This window comes from Tiliqua scincoides, chromosome 2, assembly GCF_035046505.1.
Source record: "Tiliqua scincoides isolate rTilSci1 chromosome 2, rTilSci1.hap2, whole genome shotgun sequence".
NCBI classification, from domain to species: domain Eukaryota; kingdom Metazoa; phylum Chordata; class Lepidosauria; order Squamata; family Scincidae; genus Tiliqua; species Tiliqua scincoides.
The window spans coordinates 122,362,966-122,383,109 of NC_089822.1; the positions used below are offsets into that span (position 1 = coordinate 122,362,966).

Sequence of the window (20,144 nt, forward strand, 5' to 3'; positions counted from 1 at the left end):
AGCTGTTGGAAAACCCGTGGCCCCCTAAGATGGGCCAGCTGGTAGTATCAGCAAGACTGGGTGTATATGACATCCCTGCCCTCTCAAGATCTACACCAAAGCAGCTCAAACTTTGCTCCAAGAAAAGCGGAATTCAGGAACCTAAATGAATTATTAAAATTAAGGAAGAATCTGCACCTGGCTTTCTAAAACAAAAACTAAATGTCTTTGATGAATTCCCAGGACCAATGTTTGAGCTTGGACAGTGCCATTGTGCGATTGTGTGACTTGGCTTGCCCTTTCAGGTTGCATTGCTAGTGTTTTTTAGACTCAACGCTGAGCCTGTAGGTGAACTTTGATCCTGGCTCCTGTACCGCCTGGGCCAGGCCCATAGAATGCCCCCAGGAGGATGCCGCTTCTGCCCCACCCCCCATGATTTTGTCTTGGGGGGCCTTTTGAGGGCCAGAGAAAACCGTATGTGGATGGTGTGCAGCCTAAGGCTTTTGCGACCCTTGCACCTCCCCAGGCACACCAGTGAGCTGAAGTAACATTAGAAAACTCATTCCTTCATCTTAATGCTTCTTCTGCTCTTGTTCCTAGGTGCGAAATGTTGTGGATTGGTTTGCCAACCAGGAGGAACCGTTTCTGAACAACAGTTACACCATCCGGGCTAAAGACAAAGGTAATTATCACAGTGTTGTGGATGGTGCTTTAGATATCCTGGAATGAAGTGAAGTAGAGCTTTATAAGTCATTACCAATGCCTTGAGTTGTGCTTGGAAGTATATTGGAAGCCCATGCAGCTCAATGAGCAGTGGTGTAATATGTGCAGACCAAAGGATGCCCAAAAACACACAGCAGTTGCATTTTATGCCAATTGAAGCTTCTGTACGGGCTTCCAATGCAGGCCCAAGTACAGTGCATTACAGCAGTCCAAACAAGATGTGACTACCGCAAGGATTGCTGTGACCAGCAATCTTCTGTTTAGAGGGCAGGGCTGGTGTACCAGCTGAAGTTGGGCAAGAGCACTCTTAGCTACAGCTGCTTCGTGTGTTTCCGGAAACAAAACCAGGTTCAGGAACACACCCAATCCAGAAAAGAACTGGGAAGCTTAATGTTGGACCTCTCAGAGTTAGGAGCAGACCTCACTGGAAATATCAGGGACTGAACCTGACTATATACAGGTGTGTGCCGCTTGGTGGTCAAAGTACAACAAAGAGGCTCTTAATGAGGCAGTCAGGTCTCCCAAAGCCCAAAGCAGAGTGTGTGTTAACACAACAAAGAGGCTCTTAATGCAAAGAAGAGGCAATCGATCTCTAGTAGCCTGTGTAGCCAGCTACTGTCTGGCAGGGAGTGTCTGTTTACACAACAAAGGGACAAGATTGAGCTGAATGCTCATTTAATGACCTAATCACGTAACAGGAATAGGAGAACATATCCCTGTCATTAAGTGGCGCACACCTGTATATATGAACTGTCCTTTATCACTAAGCCATAGCTCCTTTGCTTATCTTTCTCTTTCTTACAGTTCCATATGATATATACAGGCCAGACTATTCCTGCCTCACGACACTGCTACCAGTGAATGCTTCAGTGCAAGAAGTGCTTGCATCCTTGTCAGATAAGCAGGGCTGGACCAAAGAATGGATCCTAGTCAAGGTCAACTCAGCAGGGGGTGAGTGAGCAAGCTTACATTCTAGCAGTAATTGTATTGGGGGGGGGGGGCAGACTGCATTATCAGCACCAGTGTCAGTGACCCTACAGTTGACAAGAGTGTAAGAAGTGCTGCTCCCCCTAGTGGTATGTTGGGGCATGGCCATATTTCTTACCTATTCCTCTTTCTGGTAGATAAAGAGGTATTGCCCATGGAAGCCTTTGGAGTGTTTACATCCCTGGGATTGAATGAGAGACTCTTCGCTGTCAGTGTCCAAGAGCTTCATACATTGGTGAGTGCGTGTTCCTTGTAAATGCATGCAGGGAAGATGTCGGATGGTGACTTGTGTTAATTCCCTGCTTCCCTCCCCCATTGTCCAGGGCATGACTTGTAGAAAATACCTCTTGCACAAGTCCCATTGAAGTAAATTTATGTGTGACTAAGAAGAGAGAGTACAGCAGAGAGAGAGAGAGAGAGACATGGGACCTCACACTGGGATGGTTTTCAGTGCAAATACTGTTGGAAACTTGGGGCGAGAACTCATGAGTACCTTACAGCAAGACCTCTTGCTATAAGGAAATATTTAAACCAGTGTTTCTCAAACTATGGGTCAGGACTCACTAGGTGGGTCACAAGTCAATTTCAGGTGGGTCCCCAATCATTTCAAAATTTTATTTTTAATATATTAGACTTGATGCTACCCTGGTGAGTGTGACTGCATTTGGGAAAATGTCACAGATCTGTTTAACAGGCTACCATGAAGATGCTTTAAACAATGATAGTAAATGGGACTTACTCCTGGGTAAGTGTGGGTAGGATTGCAGCCTAGGATTGTTAAAAAATTTTCCTGCTTGATGATGTAACTTCTGGTCTTGACATCACTTCCGGTGGGTGCTGACAGGTTCTCGTTCTAAAAAGTGGGTCCTGGTGCTAAACTTTTCACTATGGGGTAATCTTAACTGTGCTAGAGAGGTGGGGGCACCGAACTGGACTTGCAGTTTGGGAGATCAGATCAGCTTCCAAAGTGTGGCAACCCCCTAAGACTGCCTCTCTTTCCTATTAAAAAGCAGCATAAACAAAAACCTTTATTTCAGAACATCACACAGTTCTAAGCTGCAGCAAGCCAAATTTTGTTCTCCTTCAGCACAGGGTGTTGTCTTTGGATGCATTGCTCCTCCCACTTTGCTAGGCACTGCTTATGCAAAGTACCTTTAGAATTTTCATCCCCTAACAGTTGCAGAGTCCAAGGCAGTTGGGCATGGACAGAGCTCCATCAAAGCTCACCATGGACTCTTGCTTCCCTGTCATCTTTTAGATAAGCCAGTCATGGGAGGAAAGAAGTTGGTGAAGAAAAAATTTAAGGTGGTTAGAAAAATGACTTAGGCTTGTGCCATAGATTTAATCCATGCATGGTAGAAGCAACGTAGCTGAGTCTCACTATGCCCTGGCTTACGGCTAAGGGGTTTCCTGGGGGTGGCGTCTATAATGCCGTAACAGCTTTAGCAACCCTCTCTCCTCTAATTTGCATAGACCCCCCACTCTGAGCAGCTAGGCCCTGCTGGGGTTTCTTCAGATATCCTGGATTTCATCAGTTCCAAGGACCTGGCCAACCAGTTCACAGAGCACGACTGGAACCTCTTCAAAAGCATTCACCAGGTAAAGAGATGTGTTTGCAGCTAGAAAGAGCTGTAAGGAAGGAACAATATTGTGATGGAGGAGATGTTGCTGTGCACCAAATATTTTCATTGCATACGACATGACTGTGGAGTTTAGCAAAGATTTTGGGCGACTTCTTGCATGTATAAAGTGGAGCAGAGTGGACCCGATCTCTGGCTGACAGGTTGCATGTCATAAGTGGAGCTGAGCTGAAACCTTCTTAAGGTTGGAGTTCAGCAGAGATTCTCCTGGCTATTGTGTTTTTTAAGGTGGAGCTGATATACTACATTTTTGGACAGCAGAAGTTCCCAAATGCAACTGCAGCCAACCTGGAGCGCTTCCTGCGTCGTTTCAACGAGCTCCAGTTTTGGGTCACCACTGAACTTTGCCTTTGCCCCGATGTCATCAAGAGGGCCCAGCTGCTTCGCAAATTCATCAAACTGGCTGCACAGTAAGAATCTGATAGATGGGAAAATGTCAGACTGTGTTTCACATCGCCCTCCCCCTGGGAGTGATCCTGGCTCTGGTTGGTCACTGCAGAAGCTAAGCTGTTCTTCTTCACATCTGGAATGGAGACTCTGCCTTGTCCAAGGCACCTCCTTAGGCTGACTGTCTTTTATGTCTTTGTTTTCAGCCTGAAGGACCAAAAGAACCTCAACTCCTTCTTTGCAGTGCTATTTGGCCTGAGCCACTCCGCCATTACTCGTCTCTCTAGGACATGGGAGGTAAGTTGCTGCTAAAGAGGGGAGGGGAACCAGTGGGTCTAACCATGCTGGCTTTGAGGCTGTTTCCCTCATGTCTCATTCCAGGTGAGTGCAGGTCTGGGGGTGTTATCTGAATAGGGGGGGAATTTGGGGGCAGTATTAGATAAATAGCTATAGCCCCAAGGGACTTGATGGTTTGTCCCTGGTGCAGCAAAATAAAAAAAAACACAACAGGTTTGAAGTTTGGTACGCTTCCATGCTTATTCTGCAGAATAGAGACAAACAAAGCTGCACAATGGGCAAGCAAGCAGTCAGGTCTCTGCCCCTAGGGACAGGGCCATGAATATTTGTACAGAGTCATACAAGCAAACAAATCTCTGCCCCTTGGGGGCTGAGCTTATTACACATGGTGCTTACTCTTCCCTTTTTGACTGAGCTTTCTGAATTCTTTAGGCCTTCTATCCCTCTGGTCATAACTGACTTTCTTAACCTACTGCTGACTTTAAGCAAAAGTTCTCCGGTTGTGTTTGCTATGTGCTGCTTGGTTCTCATGTCAGCTCCAACCGGCTTGCGTCTTGTGTTTCGGCTGTGTTTTTTTCCTCACAGAAGTTTGTGCTGTGGTAGTGGCAGCTACTCTTCTTACCCTACCCTACCTCTCACAAATGAGAAGATCTCTGAGCCACAGCTCTTTTACCACTTTCCCTCTTCATCTGCTAATGGGTAGGAGGCATAAGCTGCCACTACTGAGAGAGTCCGCAGTAGCCGCTCCTCCTCCCCTGCTCTATATTGGCCAATAGGCTTTCTCCCAGAGATGCCGTTGTGGAAACCCATTACATTGTTGCTTCCACTTTCTCCCAACATCTTCCGTAATGAGATCTGGGGTTTCATGAGGCTTAAGCCATGATAGTGCCCAACCTAACCCACTCCTGGAACTGGCCCTGATTTACCTGTATTGCACTCAACACAACTGAGAAGTGACTCACTGCATCTTCCACTTACCAGTTTGACCCACCACCTTGTGAGTCATCTTGTGGATCTGTCACATATCTGTTTGTGGGATGCCAGTAAAGCAGCAGTCAAAGCCGGGGGGGGGGGGTGTGCCTGTGTGAGAAGGAACCATATCTCGTATCTGTCTCACCCGTAAGTCTTGATGTGTGGCAGTTGGAGGGATGAGCCAGACATACCGAGAAACCAGAGGAGCCTCCTTTATAAGTACAACGTGTACTTTACAAGGTGTGTGTAAAGGGTGCTGAGCCAGGCTTAACAGGGCCTAGGGCCCATCTAGTTTTCATTCCTTCTTTCTCTGTTAAGCATGGCACAGCACCCTTTACATACACCTTATAAAGAGTACAGTGATAGGACCTTTACTGTGCTCTCAAGTGGGTGGGCAGTTCACAGAAGGGGAGGGGCTATGACCTTCTCCATTGAAGCTCATGTGGGGATGGATCTCTTAGAATCCAGGAAGAGGAGATCAAGTTATAGAGTGGCGTATGATTACTGGTAATGTCAAAGGATCTATGCATAGACTGAGTGGTTCATATTTGGTGCAATGAGTCAACACATGTTGATGTCACAGTGTAATTAACTAGTCATACCACAGCTTCAGCATACATCTAAGCCAGTGCTTCCCAAACTTTTTAGCACCAGGACCCACTTTTAAAAATGACACTCTATCACGACCCACTAGACCAGTGATTTTCAACCTTTTTCATTTCACAGCATGCTGACAAGGCACAAAAATGGTCAAGGCACCTCATTAGTTTTTTTGATAATTGTCAAGGCATACTGCACTACCAATGGGGGGGCTCACATCCCCCAATGGCCCTACTAATAAATTACCCTTCCTCAAACTCCCACGGCACACCAATGTAACATGGCTCACTGGTTGAAAATCGATGCAGTAGACAAAAAAACCTAGAAAAATAATTTTATTAATTAATAAAAATCAGGGTCCTGTGCTCCTGAAGCTGCTAGAGATCCTACGTATTGTATGGGTGTGTAGATATTTGCTAGACTCTCCCTAGGAATGGAGTTCAAGGACTGTTATTCCAGGGTACCCAGAAGGTTGAATTGGAGAGCGAGATGTGTGGTTAGGGACTTCCAAGCCAGACAAAAGGCTGAAACTGGGTTCAAGTGGATCTATGGCATGCAAATTATTAGAGAAAATTGAAAAACATGACATTTTAATTTGGGGGTATGAAGATGACCTCATACCAGCTAATAATTTTCTTCTGCAAACCAGGCAAAGGCATTGGCAAACTTTTTTAAATGTTTCAAAAACTTTTCGCGACCCACCAAAAATTGACTCGTGACCCACTGGTGGGTCCTGATCTACAGTTTGGGAAACATTTTTTCTAAACTGTGGCTCTGCACATCTTGGTACATGCCTTATCAGTGAGTTGAGCAAAGGGTGAGATGACCAATAGTTTGGAGTTGTGTTGAAGCAATCAGACGAGTACACCATCTGATTGATGAGGCTCAAAAGTTGTCCTTAAAAGTTCCACACCAATGTTCATGAAATAGTCTCCATAGATAGTTGGTGGTTTAGTGCTCAGGTTTGTGTCTGAGCTATAATACTTTAGACAGTCAGTGGAGACTGCACCTGATGAAATGCTTCCCCATGGAGGGGAAAAAAGATTCCTACACATAGAAACTAGTATGACAGGGAAAAGGCTAGTTAAAAGCTACTTTTTTGATATCTTTTTTAGTGTGCCTTTATTTTTTCCCCCCAAAAGAGCATTTAATCATGTGAACCCCCAAGTGTAGTCTCAAGCAATACAGCCAAGGTATAGGTTTATTACCTTAGTAAGAATTACACCTATGTGAAGCCTTAGGGGTTAGTTCACGCAGTCATTATGTTTAATTACGGACTTGACCCTTCTCTGCATGGATTGAATATGCACCTGCCACAGTGGTTGGAGTGCATGTCACAACAAATACAAATAGCCAGTGTGACTAGTGAGGAGCTGGGTTGATTTTTTTCCACAGTTTGATGCACAAATACTAGTGCTTACTACTCCAAACCACTTTGCCACATGCAAGTTTTGTTGGTATAGGAGAAACAATGATGCTGTTTGAAAAAGAAGCCCGCAAGTGGCTGTGTGGTTTCAGTCCTGTCCCTTGACTGGGGACATGCTTTGTGATGGAAGTACAAAGGCCTGGCTTGGTCAGTTCAGACATGCTTGTACATTGCCCACTATGCCATGCCGTGATAGCTTATCAGTTGGTGAACCACAACCAAACATGGAGACAGCATGGGAAAATGCGGTGTTTCAGGCATGAAAGTCCTATCTGTGGTATTTGGTGCATTACGGCCATTTCACACATGCCGAGCATCACTTGATGATTAATTAGTGCATACGTATGAACCTGACTTTCTACATGAACATGTCAACCATTTCTGAATAAGCCTCTCCCTCTTTTTCCTGGGTCCCAGAAGCTTCCCCAGAAGACCAGAAAATTGTATGGGTCTCTAGAACGAATGCTGGTGAGTGGAGTTCCCTATACATTTTGGGAAAATGCTAAAAGCTTGCCTTTCTTTCTCTGTTATGTACTATTTCTGATTTCCAAAGTGCATTGCAATTTTTACTGTATTTGCCAAGTGGAATAAATAAATCTTTTCCCCATTTTACAAGTGGAGTACTAAGAATGAAATTGTCCTGCGAGCTCAAGGTTGTGGCTGGGGTATGGAGGTGAATTTGGATTTCTCCCAGTTGGGCATAGTCAACGGTTCACTGTTCAGGTTGGCACAACCAGTAGGAGGTAGACTCTCCCAAAGAATCCCAAAAGGTTAGAACCCACCTGTTCCCATGGAAATTCAGTCATTCTTCTCCCTTTAGCAGAGCTTGGAAGTGATAGACACTGTCAGACCTGATTTGGCACCAGAATGTATTTGTCCTTTTCAGGCTTCTTCCCTAGCTGATTCACCATGTAGTGCTCAGCTGCTCCTAGAGGCTCAAATGGGTTTTGATTATTTTCTTGCCTTGGCTTTCTTTCCCTAGACAATCCACCACTTAGAACTCAGTCATTCCTAGGGCTGATCTGGTGCTAGAATTTTGCTTTTTACCTCTTCCATCCTTCCCTGGTTGGCAACCTTCAGTCTCGAAAGACTATGGTATAAGCCTACAGCACCCGGTATTCCCATGCGGTCTCCCATCCAAGTACTAACCAGGCCTGACCCTGCTTAGCTTCCAAGATCAGATGAGATCGGGCATCAGCTGTTCAACTACTCCCAATACTCAACCTTCTGTTAAGACTTCCCTACCATTTCACTTCTGCAATGCTGTCACTGATCAAAAGGAGCCTGTGTGAGATCCTGCTGAGTGCCTCCCAGTGACCTAAGTGCACAATGTCAGGGGGTGCCAGCTCCAAGTCTTCCTCAATGAGGCAGCTGCCCCACCCTTCCCACTGTGAACTACAGAGATGGAGTAGGCACTAACGTTTCCCTCAGGTCCAATCCCTGTGCTTTAGCAAAAAGATCATCCTGGCTTTCATCTTCTCTCTTGTCTCCTGTTTCTCAAACACTGAATTGCACATAGGCTCTGGATGAGTGATTGTGAAATCTGGATGAGAAGATTGTGAAATCTTAGAAGCTGGGTAGCTTCAAATGAGTGACTTTGCTTCAGCACCCAGCATAATTGCTGCTTTCCCCTGACTAGCAGCATGGTGTAAATACTGGATATTTTAGTCACCAGACTTTCATCCAGAAAGTATGGTGAATAAGCAACCATAGGCAAATGTGTTTAAATTTGCATAGTGTTATATAATTTGATGCTTAGTAGTGCAGAACAGAAACCTGTCGGATAAACCAGGAAATGGGTGTAGCTGGAAGGTGTTGGTTTCAAGAGCTTTGAAAGTGTACTGAGTCAGGCCTAGAAGTTTTTTCATCAACCAGCAAGTGGTAAACCTACATATCATCCTCTTTGCGGTTTGTGAGAACTTGACCTTACTGTCCTGGAAGGGCAAGGCAGGCATTAATACAGGATGGTTTTGAAAGTGGGGCGGTGGAAGAACTCTATAAACGCTTCAACACTATGCTGTCTGTCTTTATTCTAGGACCCTTCTTGGAATCACCGGATCTACAGACTGGCAATGGCCAAACTGAGTCCACCCATCATTCCTTTTATGCCCCTCCTTCTTAAAGGTACAATCACCTGTACCTAATCACATGTACTTATTGAACTGCTGAAAAGATTTTAAATCCATGTCAGTTGTGTGGTAGCAAGCATACAGTATATTTTTATCTGCTGAGACCTTAGGGCTCTAAATTGGAAAAAAAAAAAAAAACATTCCGTACAGGCGTGAATTGGATGAGCAAAAAATAGCTATAGCAGAGCTATAGCAGATCAGGCTGTTGAACTCAGGAGTTCTTAAACAAAATCATAGAGCATTTTATTGTTTAAAAGGGTCCAATCCTATTCCAGTCTGTTAAGAAGGGACACACATTGACTATAGGTCCAAGGAGACCTTTTGGGGGCCAGGCAGCCTTATGGTGAGGTAAGGAAAAAAGATTTTTTTTTACCTCTCCTGGGCCATCTGGCCCCTGTCACTCCCCCCCCCCCACCCCACATAGCATGCTGGGTACATTCCATCGGGGTGCTGCATTCTGTAGGCTGGTGGAGGATAGAACTGGGTTGCCTATCAGCTATGAATGAGGTCACCCTTAGTTTCCAAACCTAATCAAGAAAATTGTTGTTTGGGTCTTGCTGTTTCCTAGGATGTTTAACCTTACACCATGAGAATCTTTGCTGAGCCTTCAAATTTAGCCATTTCTGGGGGTTTTAGAACAAGGGAGGCCAATATGCCTTTCTCTCCCCGCCCCCCCCCCCCCGGTTTTGTAGCAGGAGTGGTCAGAATAACAATACTGGTATGAACATGTGGGGAAAATATTACCACAAACAGGGGGCTTTTCCCAGCTCTGTTATCTCAGAAGATCCTTTAAATGGGGATGCCAGAGATTGAATTTGATTCTCCTGTATGTAAAGCATGTACTCCATTGCTTGGCTGTGGATCCTCCTTTAATGTGCATGGCAGGTGGCACGAGGATGTTCTAAATTAAAATTTCCTTGGCTTGGTGGAAGAGCGTTGCTTCTGCTCATTGAGTGACTTGCTCATGGCAAAAAATAGACCATGAGCCCATATTCAGCACTTTATCAACTGAACTGAACTGACTTAATGTAGTTCACAATGGGAAGGCTCAAAGTTCACCTTCACCTTGCAGACATGACCTTCATCCATGAGGGCAACCGCACACTGGTGGAGAGTCTCGTCAACTTTGAGAAGCTGGTGAGTAGAGAGATGCAGCAGGTGAAATGGAAAGAGATCAGTGTGCCCTACTGTTGGAAAGAACTCCCCAAATCAATGGTGTTCCTGGAGGCCCCATTGTACTGACATCACTTCTAGGTCCTCCCAGAGCAGGAGAAGCAGCTTCATGATCTGGCTGCCATTGTCTGTTCCTTCTCCTGTGGAGGCTCCCACTTAAATCGGACAGCACCTGGTTGCCCCCATTCCTTCAATGGGGCTCCCTTCAAAGGGAGCACAGGGAAGGTGTCCATACCTGCCGCACCTTAGTTATGCTACTGCCCCAGATCCATTATGCTGTGATGGAATTTTGGTCATTCATCTCTAGGACAAAGTGAATTGTTGCTGAGGAGGAGAATCTGGTTTTGGTTGCATACCAAGATACTTTGAATCTTGCTGACCTTGTTGTCTACAAATTAGTTGCCTGGGGTAAAAATGAAGAGGAAACATAAGCCCTTGTCTTCCCATACAGCGTATGATGGCCAAGGCTGTTCGTCTCGTGCATCACTGCCGGAGCCAGCCCAATCGTGAGTGTAGAAAAGTTGGAGGGGAGCAGTGGTGTTGGTGAGGGTGAGGTGGAATAATAGCTACAAAGGCACAGTAGCTAACCCATCCACAAGTGTACATGTTTGGGCCCTGTTGTGTATACGCAGTGTTGGGCGGAAATGATTTAAGCATGGTTGCCACAGAAAGGCTGGTTTGGTACGTATTTATCTGAGGGCCTATGTCCCACTGCATAGCATATATTAATTTTTTTGAACCTTTATTAACTATATCTAAGAATTTGGACGGGGTGAGAGGGGGCATATCATGGTAAGAGGGGTGGATAATCCAGAATTTAGGGAGACATGGGGGAGGGGGGAAATGTCTCTGTAGATGACAAAAAAGCAGAGATTTTGAGGCAATAGGCTACTAGGAAGTACTACATTCTTCACCAGCAGGCTTCTAACTTTACATTTTTGACTCTTTCCTTCCCCAGTTCCACTATCCCCCTTGAGGAGTCGTCCTCAACACCTCCTAGAAGAAGCTCGGGCAATGCGTGCCTCTACCTGTAAGCACACGAGGAGGCATCTCTTATCAGCTGAACATGAAGGGAGAATAGGAAGTAGCCTCTATCCATGGAGGGGAGTGGGGGGGTGCAGCCTGCAGAGTCAGAGTAAGAAGTAGTATGCATACCATAATGGGAGAACACTGATTGGCAGTTGATTCAGAACAAGATGAAAGAAAATGCTGCTTCGCAAAATTATGCGTTGTGTGCATCTTGCGCTTAGCTTCTGGAACTCGTATTGCCATGTGATGAAGGATTCTCTGAGTTTCTTAGAGACCAATAGTTTTAAAAACTCCATTTGTGAACAACGGGTTTGGTGATAGCTTTACAAAGGAATTGAGGAGGGGTCCTACCAGTGATGGCTCATTAGAACTTCCATGTTCCAAGGAGTGTACCTCTAAGTAACATTTTACTGAAGGACAAACAATGGAGGAGGACTGCTGCCTTCCTGCTTTGCTTGTTGACTTTCCCGAAGCATCCATCTGAACATTGATGGAAATATCATGTTGGATTAAATAGACCCTTGGTTTGATCTTGTTGCATACCGGCCCAGCACAGCCTGGCTCAGTTCAAACACCTTGTAAAGCAAAAGGGGTGCTGAAACCCCTTTTTGCTTGGTAATGTTACCGTGGCCAATTTTTATAACTAGATTTATCAGGTTAGCAGTTGGTCCCCATCAATTACGACTGACACACAGAGATTGCTCCCAAAGAATTTTATTAGAAGCTTTATAACAGTGAGTCAAGTCTGCAAAGGGTTAAAGGTAAAGTGTGTTTTCCAGGAAATTCGCTCCTTGGTGGTGCTTTCCAGATGGTCTTCAGGGAATGCTTCTGATGTACCTCAGTTCCTACCAAAACATCTCTAAGTAGTTTGCCTTTGAGAAACTGTCTCTCTCCCCAACACTATTTTCTAATTGCCCCTCTAGCTGCTTCTTTCCAACTGCCCTTCCACAACATAAAGTTCTCCTTTCCTAGAATATCTCCCTGCTTCTCTCATCTCTTTCCTATTTCCTCGTTGTTCAATGCTGTTCCCCACTGTCCCTTGGCTCCATAGTGGACAGTGTGGAAAGAACCTGATTTCTCCACCCCAAAAGCACACAGCTCCCACTACAAGAACTTGCCTGAGCCTTTCCTCCTCTAGTTCAGCTGGGTTGCTGAAGTCAGAATGAAGTAAGGCATCTTTCACAGTGTTGCTTCCCCTGAGACCCAACTGTTCCATGCCTTCACAAATCCCCCCCTCCCCAAATACACACGCCTCTTGAATAGAGTTGCTCCAGTATCTGATCTCAAAAGGAAACTAGAGTTATCTGTACCAGCTAATGGCCAAGGGTTCTTTCTTCTGGTAACATATCTCTGAACTAGAGGGGCTAACCAACCACTATCTTCTCTTCAGGAAGTGGCCAATGCCTTAGAGCTTCTCCTTTGTTGTTCTGATTTTAGCATGCTATCTGCTAAATTTAGCTCAGCAGAGTCATCTTGGTAGTCAATCTGTACAATCCGGCTCATCCTCTTAGGTCATCAGAGAAGGCCTTTCTACAAGTGCCGCCGCCTAGGGAGGTACGTGGGGCGGCGGCAAGAAATAGGGCCTTCTCAGTAGTGGCACCAACGCTATGGAATTCCCTTCCCCTTGACTTAAGAACGGCTCCCTTTTCTTATAACTTTCCGGCGAGGCCTGAAGACCCTTCTGTTTAGACAAGACTTCTGAGTTCCTGGCCTTTTTAACATCTTTTTAACATCTCTTAACATTCTTTAACATCTGCTCACAGGCCTGATCCTTTTCTAATTTGCTGCCCTATGCTCTTACCTGATTAGTTTTTATCTGACTACTGTTTTTATGATATGTTTTTATCTGCTTTTAAATTATGTTTTTAACTTGTTTTAACCTTGTTTGTAAGCTGCCTTGAGTCCCTTCGGGGGGAAAAAGGCGGGGTAAAAATAAAGTATAATAATAATAATAATAATAATAATCCTTTAACCAGATATGGAGAATTCTGTTTTACTCCAGTACCTTCACACAGATTAGGTATCAGAATAGCCTCAGTTTTGCCAGTTCTAGCTAGCCCAGTACTTGTCTGCATAGCAACCTGCTGTAGGTCAGCCCCTGAAATTCAGTACCTCCCTCAAATACTGAGTGATCCAAATAAGGGTTGAACTAGATGTGACCCTAAACACATAACCAATTCCTCCATTTTCAAAATCAAACCAAATCATTTAATTTGAAATTAAATTGCAAGGGATGAACCAGATTGAATTTTGTAAGAGGTGTTGGTGGGCTTTAGTTCTTTGACCTGCTGCAGTTCTGTCCATGCCCAGTATGTGCTATTTTTAATTGAAAAAAGCTTTCAGTGACTTTCACACAATCATTCCATTTTTAATTTTAAAAAAAATTATGTATTTAGGCTTTCATATGACTCCCACTTTTGTGATTTTTGCCTGGCATTTTACAAAATTTTTCATCGGACCCTTTCAAATCTACTTTCCTGACCTTGAGATCTAGAAACTTGGTATTTAAAGAGAGGAGTGTTTTAGGGTGTGCGTGTGTGTGTGTTTCTCAGAATACAAAATTCTTTGCACTAAGCATTGGCAATTTACACACTAGCTTCTGCTTCTCATGGAATTTGTTTAGGGAACTGGAAGATATCTTTCCCTGATACTCAGCTGTTTGTTTTTGTTTTTTTAACCCCCAGGCTCAGAGCAATCCTTCAGCACTCGAAGCCCGGCTGCTACCTGGGCCTACATCCAGCACCTGAAAGTGATTGACAGCCAGAAGGAACTTTTGCGGCTCTCACGAGACCTGGAATCCTGATGCTTCAGGAATGCTCGGACACAAGATGTGCATGCCATTCAGCCTAGGGCAGCAAGAACTGCTAGTAAGGGCAACTTGTCATGAGTTAGCCCTGCCTTCAGGACTGGGCAGTGGAGCATACTATGCAGATGGGAGTGTTCCCCATTCCAGGGGTGACGTCCTTGATTTTCACCTGGGAGCCAGCAAAGTAGATGCCTGCTGTGCCTAGATCAGAGGAAGAATATGCCTCTTTTCCAAAGATGCTTTGGCAGGCTACTGAGTTCCTGGTTTGAGAGAGGCTGCTTCATGGACACACTGGACTGCCTTGGAGCAAGAGGAGCAAGTACTCCTATTTTTCACTAAACAGTGTTCAGCAGAAGTTTGGATTTTTTAAAAAAGCACATGGCAAAATTTACTTTCTTGTGTTTGGAGGATTTCTGCTTGCTAACTGAGATCATCGCCACCTTTCTTCTTCCTGCTAAATGGGTTGTGGTGTGGAAAGAATCCCTTGCACCCACTGGAATTATGCCACCAACTCTGAGGATAGATTCAATTGCTGTATTTGCCTTTAAGACATGGGATATGCACTGGGAACTCTGCAAATTACACTTGTTTGTGTATTCTTTCTTTCTCCCTGCTTTGTTTGTAGAAGGAGAAGAGGATGAATTATTAAGCTTTCTTGGAAAGTTCAATTCCCCCCTTCCATAAAACAAAAAAGCAGAGAGAGAAAACAAATGCACTGCTGTTTAACTGTTTCCAGTTCATATTCTACCCCTGCCATGCTCCTCTGCTTTGAGAATTTGAAATTCCTGCAGCAGGCACATCACTTAGCAAGCAGGGGAGATGGGTGAGGATCTACTTGCTAGTGAGCCAGTCTTGTAACTACTGAGCTGCCCTCATTGGCGAGAAAGAACTCTGCTGGGGGCTGTCTAAGGAGAGAAGGAAGCCACTTGCTTGACAGTCAAATAAATACAACAGGCTCAACAAAACACTGGTGCAGCTGGTCCTGCTGTTGCTCAGCTGACTTGCCCAGATGGGCACAAAGCTGCCAGTACAGCTGGCAGGCACCATGGCTTCTGGAAGCAGAGCAGTACTCCCAGTTTCTGCTGCAGAAAAGCAGCAGATTGGGAGGAAAGGTGACGTTGAAGTGCAACTGTGTCTGTGTCATAAATTCTGCCTGCCTCAGCAATGGCATTACTCAGCACAACGCTTTTGATTCATGTCATCCTAAGTTTGGTCCTGCCTATCATGTAGTAGAGGATGCTGTTAACACTACTCCTGGATCATACGTTCGGACCAATACCAGGCTGCATTTGTTGGGCTTTCATGTTGCTTCTGGCAATATCACAGGTAGGTGAACCTGATCCAGACACTGTTGTGACATCTCTACTCTGTCCTCCCCACTCAGCCAATTGGTGCCAAAACACTAAATTAAAGATCCCTATCAAAGCCATTATATGGTCAGAAATGACTAGAGATGCAAAGCTTCAGACCAGTGGAACTTTGGAATTTTTGTCTGCCCAGAATTATGAAGACTCATCTCTAGTTGACGTTCCCTTTCTTGACATGTTCTTAAAGCAATGAATTAAGAAAAATATCCCAGCACATGCATTTATACTCTATGTAGATTTCAGCTCAGGGCTGGACCAAGATCTCCTGGCACTTGATGTGTCAAATGCTGCCCTCTTTCCTGGCCATGCACCAGTTTCTCCTCCTCCCACTCCCTGGACAGGAAAAGGAAGAGTGGGGATGAAGAGACGGTGCAGAGAAGAGGAGGGTGGTGGGCTACAGCAGTGAGGTCCAAGGGTGGGGAGGCACTGTGCGTGGAGTTCATTGTAGTGGAAGTATGGTGCTATTAGCCAAATTTCTCATGGCCCCTTTGGTCACAGCTGCTGAGTTCAGCCTTACTAGTGAGGGCCACTTTTAAATGACCATGGGTAATAGACTACACACAGACACCAGCCTGAAGTTGAATAAGAACAAAGACTTTTATTGAGAAAGAGATAAAAGCTTTCTTTTATTGCTTTCTTATATAAAACAAAGATCCCCAGAACATATTAGAAAGGAAGGGCAAGCATGGTTTTCTCCTTTGGCTGCTGGAAAGCTGGATCTTTGGGCAGAACTGGGACCACAGATGGAAGTTTGGGTCTTGGCTGGAGCTCAAGTGGATCCTCAAGACAAGTAAGGTTACTCCCTGCGAGCCCTTCTGGAAACTCTTTGCCAGCTTCCTTCCTTGCCCACGGAGAACTGTGGGCCCTGAGCATCAGTTTGCTCTCCTTTTTATATGCTGGTTTCAGGGAGCCTTCTAGCTGTGCAGCCAATCAGAACCTTCCCCTGCCTGCTTATTTACATAATTGTCACCAACTGTTTTTACATTGGTGACATGACAATGTCATTACACCATTGTCAAACCCCTGGGTCACTGAGCTTCCACATTATTTTTACACAGTGCATGCATAATCGAAGGCGAAGCGGCGCTTTTGCTGCCACAGCTCTAGGAGAGACTCGGTCTCCTAGTATTAGTGAAAGGGAAGCAAACTGGGCAGTGCCAAGTTCAAGTGGGCCCTTACCCAAGTGCTGTTGTAGGTCCCTATGAACTCCCACTGCCAAGGGGAAAGTTCAGCATCCAAAGGATTTAGGGAGGTCATAGGAGGACAGGGAGTGCAACAAAGGATTATTTGGATCTCAAACATCAGTATTTCTGTTAAGAGAAAAACCAAACAAAGTCAACCAAAGAGGCAGGGAGGTGTTTCTACCATCCACTCGTGGAGTTTCCTCATCCTGATCCTGGTGCAGTTTTTTGGTGACTGCTTGATGTGGTACCTGAGACAGTCTCACCCAGGTTATGTGGGGGCTCTTCTCAGGGTCTTCAAGGGAGGTTATGCTGTCAGGGTTAGTCTTCAAGGGAGGGCCCACAAGATCTGTTGGTGCAGGTCAGAAGTGATGCTGATCCCTGGCTTCCTTTCGGCCACTCCCAGCCATGCCTCCAACCATATGGAAAAGGGGTTCGTTTTCCATCTCTGGTGACTGGCTGACTTGGTCCCCTGGCTTCAATGCATACCCCCTTCCAGCACCTGCCCTCCCCAATTTTTGTCTCTTCTGCCAGTTCCCCTTTCTCCTCCCACTCCCCCCTGAGCTTCCTCTCTGCTGCCTTCCCCTCTTTCCCCTTTCCACTTGCGCTTCCTTCTTCTCTCCCTCCCTCCTGAATCTCTCCTTCCATTGTCTCTCTGTGCCATTCCTCTCCTGTGTGCCCTTCCTTCATATCTTCCCCCCCCCACCCCTGCTGCTTTTAAGGACTGATACCCAGGGCCTAGGAGAGGGGGGGTAAAGGGGGTAATTTGTACCTAGGCCCAGGGTCAAAAAGGGGGCCCAGGAGCCAAAGGAGGGGGCCCAGAAAGTCCCTGGGATCTTACATTTTCCTATCTACTCAGAGGTTGCCTGCATGAGATGCTGGGGCCACTACCACAAGCGTGCAGCTGCAGCTACTGCGGCTATTGGCAAGCCATATATATTGGGTCAAGCAATGCATATATGATGCTCCTTAACAGTGTCAAATCTAGGAGGAAACTGGACTGTTACAGTAGCTCTTTGGCTTGTGAATCTGCCTCTCAGGGACACAGCTGCAAGACTACAGCTGCTGCAGAAGCAAGTTTGGTAAGCACAGGACACTTTCTATTCTAGTGGGAGCCTAAATACGATGATGCTAATTTTCTATGTTTAGAAAGATTTTAGAGAGACTTAGGAGTGTGTTTGGCTTTCCATTTTACTGTATCTACAAGTTACCAGTGTATTACAGAGTTTCCATATTACTGTATCTCGTAGTTGCCAGTGCCACGTGGGTGGGTAGACCTGGGCTCCAAAGACTTATCCAGCTGTCTTCAACCTCCCTACATCCTGCTTTGCCCCTCCCTACCCCCATTCTGCTCTCCCCAATGCTCTCTGCTCTGTCACCACCCTCCACCACTCTGTTTCATCCTTTGCCCAAAAGAAACTTTGTACGCCCTGATAAAATTCCTCAGTGGCCCTGCTGATACCAGCCCCACTCCAGCTCTGACAGTTGTCAGCTGCCTCATTCCCTGGATAGGAGCTGTCAAGTATGATGCATGGCTGCTCTTTTGCCAATAAAATTTGCACTCCTTCCCCACTGTTCTCTGATGCTGCAGCATATTCTCCAGTGACATGACGGAAATGCACATGTATAGCCATAGGCCCAAACAAGCCCATGGTGTCTTGCATAATCCTGCTTGAGTGACTTATCAGCTAGTTCTCTTTTGTTTTGATTGCCCCTACTTTTCTGCATTATCATGCATGATTTGACTCTTTGTGTACTCAGTGATGTGGGTCCACAATCGCATTTTCCTTCCCCAAGATCCCTCACATTCTTGGGTAACTCTAGATGTATTTCAATAGTCTCTGTGGTGGCTAAGTATTAAATAGTGATCCAGCAGGGAACCCAATGTGGAATGCAGTGTGACTGGAACATCTTGCCTCTGATGAAAGAAAAAGGACTTAGTGGGTGTTTATTTCACACACACATACCCCTACCCCTGTTTTGACCGGGAAGTTTTGGGAGGAGGTTGAAGTTGTTTTAGCCCTCTACTATTTTTCTGCAGGGTTACAGAAATCTATGTCATGGAGAGAGAGCCCTCAGCAACTGCAGAAGCATCTCTATTTAAGGATGCAATCCCCTACACCAGCCATTTTTAACCACTGGGCCATGGCATACTGGTGTGCTGTGGGAAGTTGGGAGAGGGTCATTTATGAGTAGGGCCATTAGGAGGGGGGTGCAAGCCCTCCAGCTGCACCTCAGTGTGCCTCGTGTGTCAAAAACTGATGGTGTGCCTTGAAGTGCCGTGCCTTGCCAGTGTGTCATGAGATGAAAAAGGTTGAAAATTGACACTCACTCTGGGAGTAAGTTCCATAGTAGTCAATGGGACTTACTTCTGAGTAGACATGCATAGGATTATGCTCTCCGTCGTGGTTCACACTTGCAGCGTAGACAGATTCATTGTCAGACCAATCCTATCCACACTTTCCTGGGAGTAAGCCCCATTGACTATCATGGGCCTGAGTAGACTTGCATGGGATTGGGTTGTGACTGGGCACCTGTATCTGGATCATTTGGGTGGAGGGGGAAAATGGTGCAGACAGTACCTCCTTGGGAAGGGTGTGTGTGTGTGAATGCACTTCTAAAGAGGCAGGGAAGACTGGTGTGTGTGTGTGTGTGTGTGTGTGTGTGTGTCCACCTTTCGACGGTGCGGGCAGAAGGAATGCAGAGGAAATTCTCCTCCTGCCGTCAACCGGACAGGCGGCGCGGTGTCCCCCGCAGGTAGAGGAAGAGCTGCCGCGCAGATGCCGCGTGCAATGCGACGGCGCGGCCAAAACGCCCGCAGCTGCTAACTGTGCAGCGGAAGACGCAGCAGGGCTGTGCGATCTTCCTGGGTGGAAGGGAGCCTGGCAGCCCAACCCTATCCACACTTACCTGGGAGTAAGCCCCGTTGACTCTAATGGGGCTTACTTCTGAGTAGACATGCATAGGATTGGGCTCTGGGGCTACAATCCTATCCATACTTTCCTGGGAGTAAGACCCGTTGACAATGGGGCTTACTTCTGAGTAGACATGGCTAGGCTCCGGCTCTCAGGCTACCATCCAATCCACACTTACCTGGGAGAAAGCCCCATTGACTATAATGGGACTTGCTTCTGAGTAGACAGGCACAGGATGGGGTTCTAGGGCTGCCATCCTATGCACACTTACCTGGGAGTAAGCCCCATTGACTACAACGGGTCTTCTTTCTGAGCAGACATGCACCGGACTGGGCTCCGGGTCAGGTGGCCTCGCACCACGGGGAACTGGCTGGCCCTGTTCGCGAGCTCCCCCGAGGTGCTGCTGCTCCCCCTCCGCTGGCTCCGTGCCCGGGCGTGGTCTGGCAGGGAAACTCCGTGGAGGGCTTCCAAGGAGGAAGCCACCAGCCCTGGGCGCGCCCTCGCGGTGCCCCTCCTCCCCGCGCTAGAATGCC

At 46.2% G+C, this 20,144-nt stretch overlaps 1 protein-coding gene across 1 annotated transcript in view; it reads left to right on the forward strand.

The window, feature by feature from the left end:
• The window catches only part of RAPGEF3 (Rap guanine nucleotide exchange factor 3), a 60,521-nt gene extending 45,335 nt beyond the window's left edge, over positions 1 to 15,186 (forward strand). Inside the window, exons 18-29 of the mRNA XM_066613624.1 lie at positions 580 to 661; positions 1,507 to 1,653; positions 1,827 to 1,924; positions 3,163 to 3,288; positions 3,558 to 3,739; positions 3,923 to 4,013; positions 7,429 to 7,479; positions 9,048 to 9,135; positions 10,213 to 10,277; positions 10,765 to 10,819; positions 11,272 to 11,343; positions 14,027 to 15,186. Coding sequence (XP_066469721.1) covers positions 580 to 661; positions 1,507 to 1,653; positions 1,827 to 1,924; positions 3,163 to 3,288; positions 3,558 to 3,739; positions 3,923 to 4,013; positions 7,429 to 7,479; positions 9,048 to 9,135; positions 10,213 to 10,277; positions 10,765 to 10,819; positions 11,272 to 11,343; positions 14,027 to 14,145 — 1,176 coding nt within the window. The 3' untranslated portion in view covers positions 14,146 to 15,186. The remainder of the gene's footprint in view (positions 1 to 579; positions 662 to 1,506; positions 1,654 to 1,826; positions 1,925 to 3,162; positions 3,289 to 3,557; positions 3,740 to 3,922; positions 4,014 to 7,428; positions 7,480 to 9,047; positions 9,136 to 10,212; positions 10,278 to 10,764; positions 10,820 to 11,271; positions 11,344 to 14,026) is intronic.
• Positions 15,187 to 20,144: the final 4,958 nt, after the last annotated feature.